The following is a 21,393-nucleotide window of genomic DNA, read 5'->3' on the forward strand; positions in this document are numbered from 1 at the left end:
TGAGGATGAAGAAGAGGGAGAAGTGAAAGGCCAAATCGGAGTGATGTATCAGGGGAGAGAAACGGAGAGATGAGCAGAAAGCAGGAAACAAAATACCCGAGCGTTGGATGAGAATAGTAAGTAAGGAGGGAGAGATTACAGGATGGAGGAGGAGGAGGAGGCGGAGGCGGGGTGAAGAGACGGGAGAGGTGTTGCACTGGCCTCAGGTGTCTCGCTCTGATTTGTATCTTTTATGACGCCTCTTCATGTCAGAACACGAGGTCTCATGCTGCAGTCCCTCTGGCTGCTCTCGTTGTGTGTTTCTCTTCATCCCCCTGATTATGTTTACGTGTCCCTTTTTTGTCTTATCAGTTTTGGTCTTGGCAGCGTTGGTCAGGACAGGTTAGGTTAGATCTCATTACATCATATGAAACTTTACAGGACCGTTTGGTGAAGCAGGACTGTAATATAATCTGTGAAGCAAATGGGGGTTTTGTTTATAATTCAATCAGATATAGCGAGCAGAAAGTGATGAATGAAAACTTGTAAAGTTTACGGGAAGCTTAAAATGGACAAAATGTATTGGCACCACTCAGCAAAGAAAATGTTCACGTCACTCAAACTAGTGGTTTCAATTCAAGTCAAAGTCAACTTTATTGTCAATTCACCAGATGTACAAGACATACAGAGATCAAAATATTTTTTATAAATATTGCTTAAATTTAAAACAACCTTTTCTGAGATAAAATGAAGTTCAATTGTAGAAATAACTCGGTAATAAGGGAGGGAGGTAGGGATGGGTGGGTGGATGGATGGATGGATGGATGGATGGATGGATGGATGGATGGATGGATGGGTGGGTGGGTGGGTGGGTGGGTGGATGGATGGATGGATGGATGGATGGATGGATGGATGGATGTTTCGATGAATGGGTGGGTGGATGTTTTGATGGGTGGATGTTTCGATGGATGGGTGGATGTTTTGATGGATGGGTGGATGTTTCGATGGATGGATTGATGGGTGGATGTTTCGATGGATGGATGGATGGATGGATGGATGGATGGGTGGATGTTTCGATGAATGGATGGGTGGATGTTTTGATGGATGGATGGGTGGATGTTTCGATGGGTGGATGTTTTGGATGGATGGATGGGTGGATGTTTGGATGGATTGATGGGTGGATGGATCGATGTATGGATGGATGGGTGGATGTTTCGATGGATGGATGGATGGGTGGATGGATGGGTGGATGTTTCGATGGGTGGATGTTTCGATGAATGGATGGGTGGATGTTTTGATCGATGGATGGATGGGTGGATGTTTCGATGAATGGATGGGTGGATGTTTTGATGGATGGATGGATGTTTTGATGGATGGGTGGATGTTTTGATGGATGGGTGGATGTTTCGATGAATGGATGGATGGGTGGATGTTTCGATGAATGGATGGGTGGATGTTTCAATGGGTGGATGTTTTGATGGATGGGTGGATGTTTCAATGGATGGATGGATGTTTCAATGGATGGATGGATGGGTGGATGTTTCGATTGATGGGTGGATGTTTTGATAGATGGATGGATGGGTGGATGTTTTGATGGATGGATGGGTGGGTGGATGTTTCGATGGATGGATGGGTGGATGTTTCGATGGATGGATGGGTGGATGTTTCGATGGATGGATGGGTGGATGTTTCGATTGATGGATGGATGGGTGGATGTTTTGATGGATGGATGGATGGATGGGTGGATGTTTCGATGGATGGATGGGTGGATGTTTCGATGGATGGATGGGTGGATGTTTCGATTGATGGATGGATGGGTGGATGTTTTGATGGATGGATGGATGGGTGGATGTTTTGATGGATGGATGGATGGAGCTAGAGGAAGTCAGGGGATCACCAGAGTTATCACAGTTTATCCTCACGGGAACATTCAGTTCAGTAGTTGTCGAGACATTTCATTAAAAGCAGAAATGCCAAGGACAAGTTTGGAGATCACTCCAGTCGGAACGGTTCATCCTCTGGAGACCACAAATGTCTGAACCACATTTAAGGTCAATCCATGCAGCAGTTGTTGAGATATATCTTGACATAGACACAGTATTTGTTGTGAAAGTTACATTCCTCTTCTAACCTTTAAAACTTGTGTCTCTCTTCTCGTCTTCCCTTCCTGCAGCTGGTCAGCTGAGCCAGTCGGCTCATTTCTCCCTGCAGCTGCCCTACACTGTGCTGGGCCTCGGACGCAGCGCCAACTTCCTGGATCACCTTTTTGTCGGCATCCCGCGGCAGCCCGGAGAGACGGTGAGGAAATATGAGAGGGTTATATAACCGAGACAATTCACAGCACTTCTGCAGGAATGTAGGCTGTATGGATGCATAGGATATTCGAGGGAGAAACTTTTAGAGAGGTGTGCTCATGGTCATGGTGCAGCAGACAGAGAAAAGGAAGGAAGGAACCCCCCCCCACACACACACACACACACACACACACATGCAGTCAAATGCCAAATGAAGTCATTAATAAGCAGCTTGAATGGACTGAGATATGAATTGTCTCTGCAGTAAGTCTATGAACAAAAGTCTGTGATAGTAGAAAAACAAACTGAAGATAATGATTTTAGAAGCCAGAAAACTTTCCAAGAAAAATATTAAATGAACAACTAATTCATGGTCGGAGCAATTGAACTGCTTTTAAAGTCATGAGCAGAGCAAAATTGTTGTTTTTCCTCCTTTGTCTTCAGCTTTTTTTTTTTTTGTCATAATGGGCTCAATGAAGCACATTTCTGCTGAGACTTCTTTGAAGGGTATTTTTTGCAGATTCAGAAGAGGGATTTTCCTCCACATGTTGTCTTATAAAATTTGAAAATGCTGAGACATAAACAGCCATGTCTCCCTAATCTTGCAAAAAGCATTTAATGCTTGGTTGAGGTTGTTTTTTCTATTATTATTCAAGCAGACGTTAATGCAAGAAAATGTGGGATACCTTGTCTTTATATCAAATGCCAAGCTACAGCTTTTTTCCTCTAAACATCTTTAGAAAAGCGTTAATCAGTGTGTATTAGCTTAGCACACAAAACAATTCAAATCAACACCATCACATCCAGTTCTTCATTCTCTCCAATTTCCTGTCTTTGGTTTGCTTGTGGATTTATAGGTAATTCTCCTCAACACAGGCAAGCAGCAGTTTATCTTTGCAGTTTATTTTCATAGTTTCATTTACCTCTGCTTCTTCTGCTTAATGAGAACAAGTAAAGTATTTTCTCAGGTGTTGTAAACAATGTTTTGATTTGAAGAAGCATATTTTGCTGCCCACATCTCACTTGAGGCCAGATTGGGCAGAAGAATGTAGGTGTGAAGAGGTGATGTGTGACAGACAGATGCTTTATGGCACACAGATTGCATGGCTCTTTTTAAATGTATGGGGTGATTGATGACATCACCAGGGGAATTGATAAAGGTGCAGTGAGCTCCACGCTGGAGCAGAAATACCAACACCCTGTTTGTTTTGTGAGAAGACAACGTATGAACGACTCTCTGGGTGTATCTGGTGCCTGCTTCCTGTCGTACGACCAGCTAGCGTTATGCTAATATAGTAAATAATTGATTGGTTTCATGGTTTCAATCAATTTATTTCTGTACTTCAAATGTCAGCTCCCCTCAATTCTGTCTGTGCATTTATCTCCATCTCTGTTTTCTCTCACGTTGCACTTGTCACTGTGAATATTTGGCACAACAGACCCCCCTTTTTTTTTTTTTTTTCATTTCCCGTGTGGTACCAAGGTCTTCGTCGAGCAGCTAATTAGAATTGCAGATGGCTCGGTCCGCGACTCAGAAGCTGTGGTGCACCGAGAACACTCATCTCAAACAAGCTGCTTTATTGTCCCGTTTTCGCGCAGTCCTTTTTTTTCCTACGTAAAGGAGTTTTTTTTTTTTTCCTCCCACATCCCCCCTCGCCCATTCCCTCTACAAAGTGAATTAATGAATACCTAAAGATGCTGCTCATAATGCAGAGTAGATTTTTTTTTTTTTTTTTTACCCAGAGGGACTTGGGGGAGGAGTAAATCCATCGAATACCTGTAATGAGGGCGAGAAGCTTTTGAAAGCTGGATAGAAAAGAGAGGAAGGTTTACAAATCCTGACTGCTTCTTTCTGTTTATTGATCTATCTCTCTCTCATTTCTTATTTCCTTTCAATCTATATTTCTGTCCTGTTATCTTGTGATCTCCCCTGCTGTGGCCTTTACAGCTTCTCCTCCACAGTAAGTGTGTTTTTCAGACAGGAGAGGTTTTGTAAAAATCTACTTGGATATCTTCCATCTTCTGCCCAGTCACATCAATCCTTCTCTTTTATTCAACCCCTCCTCATCTTTCTTTGTGAGTCTCTCCCCTCCTGTTCACTTATCTTCCACCCAGGGGATTCCCTTTGCTGCTCAAAGTGGTTTACTTCACTAATCAGTCCCCTACTTGTCACTCTCCCTCTCCCTTGGTCTCCCTCACCCTCTGTCTCTGTGGCTGTCTCCCTCGCTCTCTCATAGTGTGCCAGTTTCCCTGTCTTTGAACCAGAGTATCTTTCGTTTCTCTCTGAAGACTTGGGAGCACTTTTCTCCTACAAACAGCCAGATCGGATCTGCTCCCAGGCAGCAGTAGTGGAGGCTGACTCGTCTCCAGCGCCGCTCCCCCGCCAGTTGCTGCACCGATGGCAGCGCTTTCCAAGAGCTAAGCGACAATGGCTGGCGGCGAGAATGTGCTTGTTATGTAAAAGGCAACGTCGCACGCTTATTCAAAATATCTGCAAGATGTAGTTCCTCTCAATTGATGAAGAACAGAGTCACAATTAAAGGGCAGTGGCACTTCCAGATTCTGCCAAATGTAGAACTGGAAATGTTCTTTCCTCCCAGCTACACAAACAGTGATATGATGCACCCCGCCCCTGTTTACATCTCTGAACTCTTAACCCCTAATGAGTCTGAGCATGACCCGAGATGCCTGAAATAACAGGCTCAGAAAAATGTGGATGGGAAAGCGAATAGAAACTGATGATGGTGCTGGTCTTTTCCATAAATCAGAGCTCTGTTGTATGGCGATGCTGCAGTCTGTGTCAGTCTCGTGTCAGATGCTCATCACTGAACGCTGAGCCCTAAGGCAGCGAACAACTAAAACTGAAACTTGAACTTATGCAAAGTCAAACTGCTGTCAAACACAGCGCTGCGAGCAAGAAGTCTTTAAACTCGCTGCAGTTTAAGTTGTGATGGACTGTCGTAACAGTCCGCTCTCAACTCTCCAAGTCGAAACACGAGGAGTACTGTCGCTGTCTTTGAGGATGTCACAGCCGGGAGGTTCAGCAGATCCTTGATGTTAGTTTAAGTTTTGTATCTTCTTCCAGATTCCTTCTTTCACACTGCAGCTGCACACCACACCTATATTTAAAGGCCCAGCACAACCTGCAGGGTTTTTCAAGGGCTAATTAGTCCAATATTATGGTGGAAGATGGAGGGAGCGGTTTGGAATTAAGCAATGACATCAAATGCTATAAACTGATAGTAATGTCAACAGCAGCTATAAGTGATCCAGGTGCAACAAAACTGTCCACACTACCAGTCGGGCTGGAAAAATGAAAACAAAACAAAACAATACAGACAGAATATGTTCACTCACAGATCAGTTTAAGTTTCAAAAATATATCAGCTAAAAGTCATCTACATATTTCAGGCTCCAGAAATTCCTCCTTAATAGACACTGAAGAGGACATAAAGCCAGTTGGCATTGAAGGTACATAATTGCACTACAGAATACACCTGAGAAGGAACCATCCCTTTAAATGAAGGAAGGCTTTTATGATGTGACAACAATCAAAACAACAACGACTAATATACCATGCCGAAAGGTAATACAGCTGAATGTCTAAAACTGTAAACACATAGCAGAAAATGAACATTGACAGGTATATAGTCCAGTTAAATGAATGAAGATGCATGTAATTGCAAGTTACATCAGAAAATGATAGATTCATCTTAAATTTCACACAATTAGTACCAATACAGACACTACAAATTCATAGAAATTGTACGTTTCTTGATGATAAAATTAGCCAATGCGGAAAACTATAAAAGGGATTAAAAGTATATGAAATGATTTTTTTTTTAAGAGCAATATGACCATTAAAAGCAAAAGTTACCAAAGAGCATAAAAAAAGACATCCACACACTCCAAATGTACAAATAATAGGGGCAAATAGCCTGTAAAAGGATAGTCCTGAAAGGCTATATGAACCCTGTTATTCGATTTTGGAATAAACATCAAAGAATAATGTCGAAAAATTTCAAGAATCAAAACATCTACACTATAGAATCTAAATATAGTCTGTAACCAGTAGATTATAGAAAGGATGCAACTGAAAGTTTCTCATTCGGAACTTAAGGACCTTTCTCAGTTTGTAATATGTGGATCCAAGTTGCCTTCCCAAAAGTGAAAAAGAACAAGTTGCACCGCTGCACTCGTTATCACCACTGAGGTGCCTCCTGCAGGACCCTCAGCCCCTCCTTCCCTGTCGGAGCCTCTCAGCGGCCAGCAGGTCAGACTGTGTTTTTTCTGAGCAGCTCTCAGGTGTGAGACTGTGTGACTCTGTCAGTGTGTTCAGGATGTTCCTGGCTCCTCGACAAACTTCTCAGACTTAACAAAGTTTAACAGAAGAGAGAGGGACCTGTCAGTCAAACATTGTCCGTCCACACCCACACAGCCCTGAGACGTGTTCTAGTCAGATAATGTCAGTGGAAACTGCTGGTTTAAAGTGACACCAAGTATCAGTCTTCATTATGATCCTTTTCTTCACTGTCAGTTTGTATTTTACGCGAACATTAATGTAACAACAACTAAACAAAGAAAACAAGTGATTAATAAGAATGAACTTACATTTTCTCTCCTTGCAAGTTGTAAATAAGACAGGAGACAAATGTAAAGGAAAACAAAACTGTGTCAAAACCTACAGTGTGGCTACGACCCCTCCAGTGGTGGTGGGCCTCACTCTCTGTGAGGAGCTCAGCTGTCTGGGAGGAACTTAAAGTAGAACTTAAAGTGGAGACAAGCTCAACGCCAAGTGTCTTTAATAGTTTCAGACCAAGCTGCAACCAGCAGTGACGTCACCTGTTGGTTTGTGAACGGACGTTATGAAGCCCCAAAAAACACATTTTCAAATGAATGACGGGATTATTATCAGATGGACCGCCAGAAATAGAATAAGAAGGAACGGCTTTAGCAAGCAAAACTGAAAGGACTTGTGGAAAAAATTTATTGACAGAGAATTTTATGAGAAGTTGAATGGGAGTCTATGGAGCCGGAGGCTTTTTGGAGCCAACCTCTAGTGGCACTCAGTGGTATTGCATCTTAAGGCACTTCCGCCTTATTTTTCAGACCTGGAAGCTACGTCCACTTTTATATGCAGTCTATGTTTCAGACTGATGCAGTTGTTTTTATCCCGTCCAGCATTCACATTGTTTAAAAAGCCAATGTACTTGTGCCCGTGAGCATGTCAGTCTTAAAATGAGGTTCATTGTGGCTGCTTCGCTATTTGGAGGCAGCTGTCAGTGAGAGTCCAATAGACCAACAAAAACCTGGTCCTATGTCAGTGGCGCTGTACTTTACTGTTATTTTAATGGCATTTTATTAAGAGTTTAATATGCGCCTACATAGACAGGTGCATTACGTGTTTACACTCTGCTTTCACGCGCACAGGGACAGCATTGTACAAGCTTAAAAATAAAAAGAATACAGTGTGAAAGACTATTATTGTGCACATCAATCTACTTACACAAGCAGATCTGATTGCTCTTCAGGGAAGCACTCTTTCCCACTTTGCAAATCTGCCGCTATATTAGCAATCTACCGAGCTGCAAGCGCACCTGGCTCTTAAAGGGAAAATGAGATGAGTAAGCGCACTAAATACCACCCCATTAACACATGCGCCTTTTATTATCTGCTGTTAAACTAGCAAAAGTTGATTTTTGTCTGATTAAAAACAAAGCTGTACATCAACGAGAGATATTACATGAAACATTCTTTTGCCAAAATATGCTGAAAAAAAACATGCTTACATACTCTATAAGTATCCAATAATATGTCTTAGTCAATACATGAACCTGTACTTTGTACTAAATGATGTGTTTTAGCTGCAGAATCTGTTGTCTTAATACCCGTTTCCTCGGATGTGGTTGTCAGTAGGAGGTTTTTTATTTGTTACCTTAGAGTTTGTATGCACGGTTTATTTGTGTGCTACCACTCAGGCAGCGGTTCCTGTTTTCTCCCACGAATTGTGTCTTCAAAGCGCGCGTGCTGCCGTGATGAGCTCCGTTACACGATGAGAAAAGACCATGTTTATTTTGTCAAGACAGAGACTGAGATTATGACTTCTGCAGATGGCTGATCTCGCGCAGGCTGCAAAATACTTCATCGTATATGCAAATACACACACACACACACACACACATACACGTGCACACAAACACACCAGAAGCAAATAAGAACTGTGTTGCTCTCCACAGCCAGTGTCATTTATTTCATGTAGCAGTATGTCTGTGTGTTAAATGCACGGCTAAAAATAGCCACTCCACAGCAGCTAAAGAAAACCAAGGGACCCTATTACTGTGCCTCAGAGGACTTAACATACATATTTGCAGTGTGTGTATGCGTGTGTATCTTCTGGAAATGTGCATGTGGCATTATATATATATCTATATAGATATATATAGACTATCATCTATTAAAATGTATGTGCAGCCAAGTGGCACAGAAAAACTACCTATTGTACAACATGGAGACAATCGCAAACCATTTCCATGGTCAGTGTTACACAGTTCCAGAAGTCATATTAAGCTGATATCAAGGACATTGATACACAACATGCAGACATACAGTATATACATAATGTTGAACCTATGGTGACTCCTCTAGACATGTAACAAGATACTGAATTTACATAGAACACCATGGTAAGCTAAAAACACTCCTTAGAAAGCTCTCAGGCCTCTTTATACGGCTGACCTTTGACCTCTTACGTAACGCTCATGTTGTGCAGCACACACACATATGATGTCCGTCACAGTACTGGAAACAAGCTTTAAATGTAAATATATCAGCATCCAGTTTCTGAAAATGAGTGAATAATTATGAACATGTGAATAAATGATAAAAAGTGAGTTTCCTTTCTCACCCGTTCTTGTGTTTCTCCTTCCAGGAGATCAGGAAGCAGGAGTGGACGGCCATCATCCCCAACTCTCAGCTCATTGTCTTGCCTTTCCCACACGACAAACCACGCAGGTACGTAAACACTTACACTTGACGATATGAGACAATATAGACAGGTCAGAACGGCCCGCTTTCCTTCTTCACAGAGGTGTAATTTACCGGGAGAACCTGTTGACGCTTGTTGCCATGGACACCACTCAACACTTTAACTACCTCGTCTGATGCCATTTAACAACATATTGGAGTTAGTGTTACCTCAGCTCGATACAGACAGAGTCTCTGCGGTGTTATATTCGCAAAACAATGCCCAGATGTGAGCAGCACACACACACACACACACACACACACACACACACACACACACACACACACTCTGTCGCCTCGCAGCATGTGTCCTCGTGTTATCACGACGTTGCTCGCATGTAGCTGAAACCCCAGGAGGAGCTCCAGATGGCGATTCCACTCAGACAAACACAGACACACACACATGCACCCTCCTCCATACAGGCACATGACACAAATGTAGGCGCCAGGCCTGCCAGCACACACACACACACACACACACACACACACACACACACACACACACACACACACACACACACACACACACACACACACACACACACATGCCTACATACAGACCAGGAGTGAAAAAAGATCTCACAAAACAAAAAAACACGGGTGCCTTGGTATTCTTGTCGCATGCAGTTTGGGCTAACAGATCGTGCGATGATACATTTAATATATCAAAGTGGTTTGAATTCTTAAAATACATAAAAGTTGTTGGAAACTGAAGCAGAGCAGCTTTTTATTCTGACCAGCTGCAACAAGAAGGAGAAAGAGATGTTCATTTATTTATTTTACCTTAATTAGGACACCGTCTCTACTAATGTACACCATTTGGTAATTACATTGTTTTTCTGTCACATAATCGCTGATGAAACATAAACAGCATATGGCCAGTTTTCATTTTTACACTCTCTCTCTTTCTCTCTTCAGCTGGAGCGCTAAGTTGTACCTCACTCCTAGCAACAGCGTGCTGCTGACGGCCATCGCACTCATCGGAGTGTGTGTCTTCATCCTTGTCATTATCGGCATCCTCCACTGGCAGGAGAAGGTCAGCACGCGCACACACACACACACACACACACACACACAAACACACACACACACACACACACACACACACACACACACTCTGGACTGGAGCAGTAAATCACCAGGAAGAGGCCAATGTTAACTAACCAAACTGTGCGTCTCTCTATGTGTGTATGTGTATGTGTGTGCGTGTGTGTGTGTGTGTGCGTGTGTGCGTGTGCGGGTGTGTGTGAGAGAGAGAGAGAGAGAGAGAGAGAGAGAGAGAGAGCAGATTGGCCACAACCAGCAGCAGATGGGTCTCAATGTCCCTGTCCTCTAGTTGTCCAGCCTCCCACTGAGACACACACACTTTCTCCTGTTCTCTCGCTAGCTCTCTCTCTCTCTCTCTCTCTCTCTCTCTCCCCGGGTCACAACCTGGAATGACGTTCAGCTGTAATTGCCTACTTCTGTCCTTTCAGCTCGGCAGATCTGCTGTCTATTACTGCCGTATATACGCCCTCCAGGGAGCTGATGCGTGTTTTCATCTGTGTTTTGTGCTTCAGCTCCTCCCGGTCTGGTTGTTTTCAGCCATACACACACACACACACACACACACACACACACACACACACACACACACACACACACACACAGAGCACAGTTGGAGTCATATATAACTCGTCGACGCATGGTCGAGGACACACGGACACAAACATTGTTGAAGACTAGTTCTTGCAAATGTCCAATTTGTTTTTTATTGTGGATCATTTTTCATCTCCACACACTGGTGAGGCAGTAAGTCGCTGGCATCTTCTCCAAACCATCTGCCGTGAGAACATGTGCGCTTAATGTGCGCCTGTACGTCTGCGAGTGTGTCTACGCACAGGGAGGCATGTGTGCATGGTTGCACACACAGAAGCGCTCCAATTGCCCTCTTTTTTGGGAAATGTGGGCGTGTGCATCAGTTTCATCTGCTGCATTAGAAATACAAAAAAAAACATGGCTGGTGTCTGAAGCGAGCGTGCGAGATACATCCAGCAGGCTCATGTGGATGGGAGGAGATATGTGCATGGGGGGAAGATATGTGTTGACACATATTTTGATGGCGATGAACGGAGAACATGGATGTTAAAAAAATGAATGAATGAAACCCAAAAAGTTAATTCAGTCCTCCTCCACACAGGCAAAATGAAGAGTTTGCATGCAGTCGGACAGAAGCAACTCATCTGGCTTCAATCACTGTGGTGTGCATCACTGAGAGTGATGAAAAACATTCAACCTCAATAATTACGATCATCTTTATCAAGAGTTTATTTGAATAAATATTCCTAAAAGTTCCTTAATTTGTATTGGTTTGTAGAAGTTTGTGAGTTACGTTCATTTCAGGGATCAGGAATGTCGTAAACTCATAAAATGCTGCGTCAAAGTTGGTGAAACATCCAACATGCCGTCTCCAACCAAAAAGTAAATTTGAGTCAAATTACCAAATGTATTCAGCCTGACTCCGCCCACCTGTTGAGCTCAGCCCTGAGTCTTCGCTGTGATGACAGTCTGGGAACCCGGTTTGTATTAAGGTTCACTCAGCCGCTCTGAATTGGAGGACCAATCAGCAGTCAGTGGGTTTGGCCAAGTGCGGTGAGACTGAAGTCCAGTGTTTGTTTCTAAATGAAGTTCCAACCGGAGCGCTGTGGTTGAGTTTCACCATACAACATTCATCATATGGTGGTCACTGCCGATCGCTTAAAAGGCTGTTCCAATAGTTTTAAAATGACTGGAAACAATCCCTAATGGAGTTTATCCAGACGTCTATATTCACGCTGTGAATTCAGGTCTAATGATACCAGGCTAAAATCTATAATCAATTTTCTACCATGCCTGAGCCTGAACTTCCACTATATCTGCAGTGCATGCAACAGAATTTTAGTTCCAATGATTGAAATTATCACTGAAATGCTCCTTTGAATTCATACTTCTTTTTACTTATATTTGAATGCGCTCAGGCTTTACTGTCATCCTTTATACTGATGATTCTGCAAAGCAGAGCTTCATGAATATCAACATCTTTGAAATGCTCCAACTGAAATGTAGACACAGCATCATCATTTTTTTTTATATCTACCAACAGATAAAACTTTCTGACCTTAAATCCAAACCATTTCTAACTTAGGTCCAGCAGTGTTCATCCATATTGTCTCTCCAGCGTCTACTAGTCCACCTAACATTGTGCTCAGATTGACACTTTAAAAAAACACTACAAATAGAATTTAAATTGGAGTACATGGCTGGTCTTGACACCTGAGAAGCACACCTCGGGACCACTAGTGTGGTGTAACCTTCGGCACCTTTCAGGGAGTAAAAGATTGAGGGTGAATCATGTATTCGGGTTGCTAACGTCCACCCTCATATCTCATCACCTCCCGTCTCTTTTAACGGCCACTAAGGTCAGGGCGAGCCCGCTGATTGACATTTGGCATTTCTGTGTGTTTGCACTGCCGCCTCTGGTATTTGCTCCTCTAATAACAAAGTCAGGCGGAGGGCAAAGCACCGGGGCAAAGACATGTTGTCCTGCCTAACAAGCCAACAGGGCTTTCACGCAGATCCTGTGAACTTCTATGCGATGCGATATTAGCTGGGATATTAAGAAACATCCACATGAATATGATTCAGGAAGGCAAGAAGATGAATGGTGTGTTTGGATCACACAGGAAGTCATTCAGTGAAGCAGATTGTAATCAATCTCATCTCTACGCGGGCCAAACTTTAATTAGTTGACATTAGAGCCCGGTGAGACTTCAGCATGCATCACTGCAGCTTTCCACCTGCTTTTTGACGCGCACCCACGACTGTCAGTAAAACCTTTAGATGGACACAAATCAATGCTCTGCTGCTTAATGATGATTTGAGCCTCAGGACAACAATTTGGAGGTATCCCCCGGACAGTCAATTAAAGCAGGCTTCGACAGCAGCACAGTTATCAGTTATCGTAAGGAAAGAACATCACACCAATCAATCTGCTTCCTAAAAACATGCTGCATCAAAACAGAAAAGGCCTCGTGAGACGCTGGTAGCTTTGAAGATAGATGAAGGCTTTATTAGAAACCAGAACCGGCGTGAGAAGAAAGTGGAGTCAATGTGTTGCTGGCCGTCATTTGGATGCAGCATATTAGTCAGCATCAGGGATGGACCGGCTGCTCCATAAAAGAGACATTCATTTCTAAAAGTCTCTCTAATGTACTGATTGGGTTTAAACAAAAACAGCAGATGTCCTGTCGTCATCTGCTGCAACATTTAGACAACATGTTGGGAATGAAAAAAGGATTGTTTCATTCACATACTTTAAAATTGATGCCTGTTCCTCCCTCCTCATTTCACCAGAGCTCGCAAAACAGATTTAAATACATTATTGACTGCGCTGTCACCAGTCCACATGATGTGGAATATTTATTATTCATTTGTGCTCAACTACTGTCAAACGGTGACCTCTGATGAAGAATGTTCCACTCCTTAAATCAAACCACATTATATTACTCTGCTGAATAAAATACTACTCTTTTCTGGGACATGATCAAGTTTAATCCTCAAAGTGATGCATGCAACATCTGAAACACTTTAAACCAGGGGTGTAAAACATACGGCCCGTGGGCCGGATCCGGCCCGCCATGGGGTCCAGCTCAGCCCGCCGGATGACTTTGCTAAGTGTGAAAATTACAGAAAGACATAAATTGCATTTCTATGAGAATATGGAGGTTTATGAGTACAAACGTTTTGTAATTGTTTTAATCGATCCAGTAATTGCTTCAAAAACAGCGTAGATGTGACGTCTGCTCCGGAGGAAGAAGCGCTCGCTGCTAGGGAATCTGCAGAGGAGAGCCCAGGCAGATAAACAGTGGGCTGATGTCTGAGGTTTTGCTCTTTATGTTTCTAGTTTATTGTAGAAAGACCTTAAAATAGGGTTTATCGTCCAAAAACCGTCACCAATGATTTAAACATAGAGAAATATTGTCATTATGTATGCGTTATTATGCCATGATTTTACTGGTCTGGCCCACTTGAGATCAAAGTGGGCCGTATGTGGCCCCTTAACTAAAATGAGTTTGACACCCCTGCTCTAAACTGAATTCAACTTAAATAATGTACAATTGTACTTAACTTCAGAATTTCATCTCCATGGTTCTTTTTACATCTTCTGTACTTTTCAGGAAAAAGATTAAGTTAATTATTATATTGGTAATATTTGACTTTTTCTCACAAAACATGCAATTATCTTCGTATATAGAGTTGAAACTACCAAGATACAAAAGTAACCACAGGAATTTCACATGTGTAAAAACTCCTGTGATCACATGTGATTTTGCACATGTGAAACATGTTGTGTGAAGCCCATGAAGATTCCCATTTGAAAACTTTTCCAACTATTTCCCCATGTTATCATGGGTTGCAACATATGTTTAACATGTGCCATACATGTGATCACACGTGTCCCGTGAGGAAAACATGGGAAACTCATCCCCGACTGCCGCAATTCCACTGTAAAAGATGGAGGACAAATCCGTGGTCCTCACTCTGACCAAAAATGCAAAGTTGAGCCAAAGCTTATGTAAGGTTCAGCAGTCAGAGTTACTCAAACCAAGGAGACTATCCCAATATATATTTTTAGCACAAAATTCCCTCTCTTTGTGTTGCTGTCGCCCGCTGCAGCTCAGCCAGGAACGCCCTAGAAAACAGGAGAATGTTGAACTAAAAAGACAGAAATGTTGGAAGATAGCCACTTAGTGAGGACTGTGGATGTTGACCCTCATTACTTACACTAGATGTGTGTTGGGGAAGGAAGAATCATTCACACCACGTTGCCGGGAGGGATGGATAATGATTACACCCGCCAGTATTTTTTTCAATATACACATGATGTTGTCAGTAATTATAAATCATAAATTTGAATTTATCCAAGAAATCCTGTGACAAGACTTGTAAAAGATGTAAAACATGATATCTAAAAGCAGCACTGTGACTGCCCCTGTTGCACACAAACAGAGTGCAGCACACTTAGCAGGGTTTAGTAATAACTTTCTTGAGAAACTACTTTTAGGTTAATAAACATCTGCACCTGAGTTTTACAATGACTAGTATGTGCAGATTAGCAATGTCACCATGGACCTGAAACTTGAGTTGCAGGAATCCAAATCAGGTGAGAAACTTGTGCATTTTTAACATGCACAAGTTAAAAATCCGAGTCCGAGTGGACGCCTTGTCATTTGCAGCCCAGTTCAGGTCATGTACGCAGAATTTTTTTCACTCAGAGGAGTGAGAACATCCCAGTAGAAGTCGGTGTTGACAGTCTGACTTCACGTTGCACAACCCCACCAATGAGAAAGAAAACACACCTGATAAGCAAGTTAAGTAATTGATCAAAAGGGCTGCAAAGGAGATCAATGTTTAAAGTGTTTAACCCAGTTTAAATGAGTTGAATACTGAATTAAAAAAAAAAAAATTATAAGTTGTGTGAGATGGAAATTGTTTGTTGGATGTTTGAAGGTCAATCCCAATAAAGAGAGAAATAGAAAAGAAGAAAAGTCACCTGGTTTCGCTCCTGACCTGACGTGCTCTCGATCAGTGACATCGTGCCCCTCTCGAAACACGAATGTCACTCAAAACACCTCATCTGGCTCATGGCTTCATTGGAAGTCTTTGAGGCATTTTAAGGATCTCTATCACAGACTTCCAGAATTTTCCAAAAGTTGCAAATGTGCACAAAAACATGTGTAACTCAGGTGATCGAGCAATGTGCTGTAACTTGCAGCAATTACTCACTAAGGTTATTGCTTCATCAGCAAATCCCTGTGCTGCACTCAGTTCATCCACAACAGGAACAATCTCTGACCTTTTTCATCACACCTTGTTTAACTATTTGTTTTTCGATGACATGACATTCGAGAAGTTTGGGGGTTTGTGTTGTTGAATGAAAACATGTTTGTGACCGTAAAGGTAGGGCGTCAAGGCACTCTGTCAACACAGATGTTATATTGGCACTGGTATTGGAAAAGAAATGACACCCAGCCCCGCTCATGACTGCTAACTCATCAAATATCTTCTCAGCTATGCTCCTTTCTGTTTGTAGGCAGTGAAACATCAGACTAACCCGTCCGTTTGGGTGGAGCTGTAAACAGTAAACACTCGGACAGAAGTGCCGAGTTATTTTTTTTGGGTGAAAACTACAAACTTCTTCGAGCTCCCTTTAAAGTCTTCGGGCGTCTGATTTGACACCTAAAAGAGAGATTTAGGGTGGAGCATCACTTCAACCGTGACTGTTCATACATTCCCCACAGCTTTCTTCTTCTTGTGTTCAGTAAGAACGGAACATCAGTCCTGAAGCACTGTGGGGATGTAAGCTATCCGGCCCGCCGAAATTACAAAATTGCTTTTCATGGGCAAATCACAAATGCACTCGGTTTATGTCAGGCGATGTCAGCTGTCAGTTCAAAGACATAAACTGAAAACATGGAGAAAAAAAAAAAAAAAAAAAAGTCCGCTGCTGCGGGCTAATAGTTTCTCCTCGCTGCACCAGGAGTGTTCGGAGCAGGTGATGTGAGTGGGGCCTTTGGGGGAGGAGGTGCTGCGTGGGGGAGGAGGTGCTGCGTGGGGGAGGAGGTGCACGTCTGTCAGCCTGTTCACAGCAGAGCTCGAACACCGCCGCCTCCAGCTATCACACCTGTCTGTCTGTCTGTCTGTCGGTCGGTCTGTCGGTCGGTCTGTCTGTCGGTCGGTCTGTCTGTCTGTCTGTCTCTCTCTGTCTCTCTCTGTCTGTCTGTGTGTCTTCGGTCGGTCTGTCTGTCTCTCTCTGTCTGTCTGTCTGTGTGTATTTGGGTCGGTCTGTCTGTCTCTCTCTGTCTGTCTGTCGTTCTGTCTGTCTGTCTGTGGGTCACTCGCTCTGCTGCTGTGCCCAGATGATGATCGTACACTGTTGGCTATGAATGTACGTTATTCTCCATAAACACTTTTCCTTCGAGGTCTCTTCACATCCACATGAGTCTGTGAGTTTGGTTTATTATTAATGTCATGATTTCCTGTGTTTTCACTTTCTCCTGAGATCATATTAGACAGTATTTGCAGAGATAATAGATAAGGGAAGTGGCTTTTTTTCCTACCTGTTGCACAATAATTAAATATTAAAAGATAAACTTCCCCACTAGACGTCTAATTGAGCTTCATGTCTTCTCTCCTGGAAGCGCAGCAAATTTGATTATTAAAAGTTCACCATATTAAATTCTTTGCTCATTTCTCCCCCCAGAGGCCTTTTTTTTTTCATGCCTCTGCGCAGGCGACAGCTGTGGGCCGAGACATTATGTCCCCAGGTTGTCCGTCCGTCCCATGAGCGCGATGTCTCAGGAACGTCTCGAAGGAATTACTTCACATTTGGCACAAATGTTCACTCGGACTGAAGGATGGACCGATTTAAATTTTGTGACCTCGCAAAATGAGTTTGTCGCCACAGGTCAATAATTCATACACTAATTAGGACAAAATTACACACAAATGTCAAAATGGATAAATTTACCAAGTGATGGCATTTGATTTCCAGGGGTCAAAGGTCAACTTCACTGCGATATCATAATGTTGGGCCAAAACAGTTTTCTGTCCATTATTCACCACTATAACTGAACAGAAGGGAGATTGTGACCATGTTTCATATTTGGTGGAATACTGAACTGGTGCTGATTGGATTGATCAGCTTTATTGGACAAATTCCTTCAAAGTCTCCACTACTTGTATGAGTCTGGACAGACTTGGATATAAACAGCTATGTAACTGGTTGGAGGCATGCAACCACATGGTGGGGATTCTAGTGTGACTAGTTGATTGGGAGATGTTGTTATACATGAAAAAGGACTTAAATAAACTACTTATCTGCCAATTAAGGTATTTAAATAAAGAGTGTTCACTGGTTAGTCAGTGACGACCGTAGCTCTGGCTTATTTCAAATCTGAACCTGTGCAGTTTGGCTGTGATTGCTGAAAGAAACCTCTGATCCAACTTAAAGGATTCTCTGAATGGCAAATTTCAGCTCTTTTCTCAGCTTGCGTTTCAGAAATGTACTAGTTTACTAACAGTTTTAGTTAATAGGCTTCTTTTCTGGTTCCGGCTGCCACCTGCTTTGATCTGTTTAGTTTCTATGGTTACACATGTTGTGCTTGTTTATTGCGAAGTTAGAGGAGCAGACACTCTTTACCTGTTTATAGTGGAGTGTCCAGAGACCAGGTCAGTCTGCTCTGCAGCAATAACAGGTGAAATCACTGTAGTCCAAATCACTCTCCTCGGTAATTTCACTTCCCAAACTGAGGCTGTTCAAACAGAGCTGTGTTGTTTTCTGGTCGTTATTAAAGAGCTGGGCAGGTAGTTGTTAGTCATCAACATAGATATCAATATCAATATTTTATATATATATGTATATATAACAAATCACAGATTAGTTTCAATGGGCTTTACAGTCTTTACAACATACTTGGTAGGGCAACTTTTGAACTGTAATAAATTACTTTGTTGAAAATATAATGAGTAATGTAATTATTGTTATTACTTTGCCAATATAATGTAACTTATTACATTTGATAGATTTGATTTTCTAACAAATGTTTTAAATAGGACAATAAAGCTGGACATTTCTAAAAACTAAATGTAAACTGTATAAACCCACAACAGAACCCAGTTAGTTACTGGAATTGAATGGAATTGTTTTGATTTTAAAGCACAAACAACCAAAATAAATCACAAGTATGTAAATGAAAACTGACTGGAGGAAAGAATTTTTCCAGAACCTCCAACCAAGTCTTCATTCAGGTCGACTGCTGAGATGCTGAGTGATGAGAACTATCAACGGGGCGGGTTCCTGATCACTGTTTCTACCACTCGGTCCTGAATGACCCTCTGTAAATATGTTTTGGTCTCATCTGACGACATGGCCAACCGTGTTGGTGTAATTGTTTACAGTAATGCACATGGATTTGATTAACAGACGAGAGGCGGTGTGAATTCAAACAAGAGAACCAATCAAAAACGAGGATCAGACTTTGAGCACATGGAGCCTGTTTAGATGTAGACACAAGGCAAAAGGATGCAAAGCAACAGAATCAATGTTATATTCTACATTTCATATATATATATATATATATATATATATATATATAATATACCCCTCTGTAATCACCAAGCTTTTTAAAAGTAACTAATTTAATGACATACTTTTGTTTTTTACAAATACATATAAACTCTGTGCTGTTACACAGCATGTGATTTTCCAAATGAATGCCGGCTGTTGAAAAGTCAGCAGTAAAGTTCAGGGTACTGTATGTCCCAGTCCTTACAGCACTCCAAGTTAAATGATCATATTTGATTGTGATTCTCTGTGTGTCATTTAGAAAGCGGACGACCGGGAGAAGAGGCAGGAAGCCCACCGTTTCCATTTCGACGCCATGTGAAGGAAGAGAACTGCATCGTGGGAGACGATCCTCACCCGACCACTCCCTTCTCCCCTGCACACATTTTCACCCAGACTCATCTGAAGGGCCAATAAACGGATGCTCATTCGCCCCAAAACGTTTCTTTTTGATATTTTTCAGTCCTCGAGTCAGACGTGAATATTTATGTTCCATTTCATTTATTCATTCCAGTGTTAGAAGTACAGGAGCTGCAACAAGGCCACAGAGACACGCAGGGAAATTTAAAACAGGGATTTCTGTGGCGCGGCTGGAATTAGCAGCGTCATCATCGCTTGTGTTGTATCTTGACAAAATGAAATGGATTCATGTCAGACGAGTAACTCCAATAAGATGTTTGTTTATATTTGTTGATGGAAGGAATGCACCTTTTGCATCAAATGTTGAAATGTTACAGTCTTTGGTGTGGTTTTTTTTCAGTGAAATTAAACTGGATTGAATTCTGTGACATTGATCTCAGAAGGTGCAGCAGCAAGTGGTGGCGAGTGAACCAACAGTGGACACGTGATATAATGATGCCGCGCAACGTTTTTCTGCTTCCAATCTCACCAAAAGTGATGAATGGGCTTCGGCCCTGCTGACTGCAAATTCATCTTTTTCTCAGTTGATTGTATCACAGCGCTTCATGGGAGTGCCAAAAAAGAGGAGATGCATCCTACAAATGTCTAATGCTACTGTATGAAGCCCCAGCAAATAGTCTGAACCCTGTTTGTCCTGCTGAATAAGGCGCGAGATAAAGTTTTAATTTGATGTTATCTTTTAAATCTTAATCGAGCCAATCACTCCAGATATTTGTTTTCCAAGAAGGAGCTCATGCCTTTTTTTTTTTAAATGTGGTTTGCACTTTTTTAACTAATGATTAACTGTGGGTGTCTGTAATTTATTTTATGTTGTGGATTTAGCTTGCAAATGAATGTTCAAGCAACTAAAAGTGTTTACTTCCCGAGTTCGACAATAAAGGTTTCTTCTGCTTACATCAAATGTTACGTTAACTTCAAGTCTTTTTCCTGCTCTGCTCTCCTTAAAGCTGCACGTTAGACCTCCAAAACCACAAAACACCACGTTTAAGAATCTTCTCCCTGAAGCTCCTTTTTCGAAGAACATCTTTTGTTTATTTTGTTTGCTGGGAAGCTTGAGGGGAATTTACACTCAAAATATTCATCTTTATATCCTCTCATTATCTAAATTTGTAGGGAGTGAAGAAGCAGTGGAACTAAACTGCCTTTAATTTTCCAGCGGACCCCTGGAAGCCCCCTTGAGCAGCCCTCTGGGCCCGGCAACCCACTTCAGGAGCCACTCTGATAAATAATGCATTCAGAGTGTAAACCTTCCCTGTATGGTAAATGGGAGTAGGAGCACCTGAAGCTCGAAGCGTGGGGGCCTGATAGTGTGTGTGTGTGTGTGTGTGTGTGTGTGTGTGTGTGTGTGTGTGTGTGTGTGTGTGTGTGTGTGTGTGTGTGTGTGTGTGTGTGTGTGTGTGTGTGTGTCCGCAAGAAATGGAGAGAGAGGGACTTAGAGCAAGGAGTAGGTGGTGCGTGTGTTAAGCTGTGGAGAACCGTAACAAAACCGGAAACGTGGTAATTTAGCCTTAAAAATAAAAGCCTAGTAAAAAC

The 21,393-nt window shown here is 42.2% G+C and overlaps 1 protein-coding gene across 1 annotated transcript in view; it reads left to right on the top strand.

Moving 5' to 3' along the window:
* Positions 1 to 20,761, top strand: part of itfg1 (integrin alpha FG-GAP repeat containing 1) — a 155,991-nt gene extending 135,230 nt beyond the window's left edge. Inside the window, exons 15-18 of the mRNA XM_069690287.1 lie at positions 2,153 to 2,277; positions 9,202 to 9,284; positions 10,215 to 10,332; positions 19,703 to 20,761. Of these exons, the coding sequence (XP_069546388.1) occupies positions 2,153 to 2,277; positions 9,202 to 9,284; positions 10,215 to 10,332; positions 19,703 to 19,762 (386 nt within the window). The 3' untranslated portion in view covers positions 19,763 to 20,761. The remainder of the gene's footprint in view (positions 1 to 2,152; positions 2,278 to 9,201; positions 9,285 to 10,214; positions 10,333 to 19,702) is intronic.
* Positions 20,762 to 21,393: the final 632 nt, after the last annotated feature.

The sequence above is a fragment of the Brachyistius frenatus genome, unplaced genomic scaffold, assembly GCF_029030835.1.
Source record: "Brachyistius frenatus isolate BFR_SWC_R1_liver_20210118 unplaced genomic scaffold, ASM2903083v1 Contig_9, whole genome shotgun sequence".
Classification (NCBI taxonomy): Eukaryota; Metazoa; Chordata; class Actinopteri; family Embiotocidae; genus Brachyistius; species Brachyistius frenatus.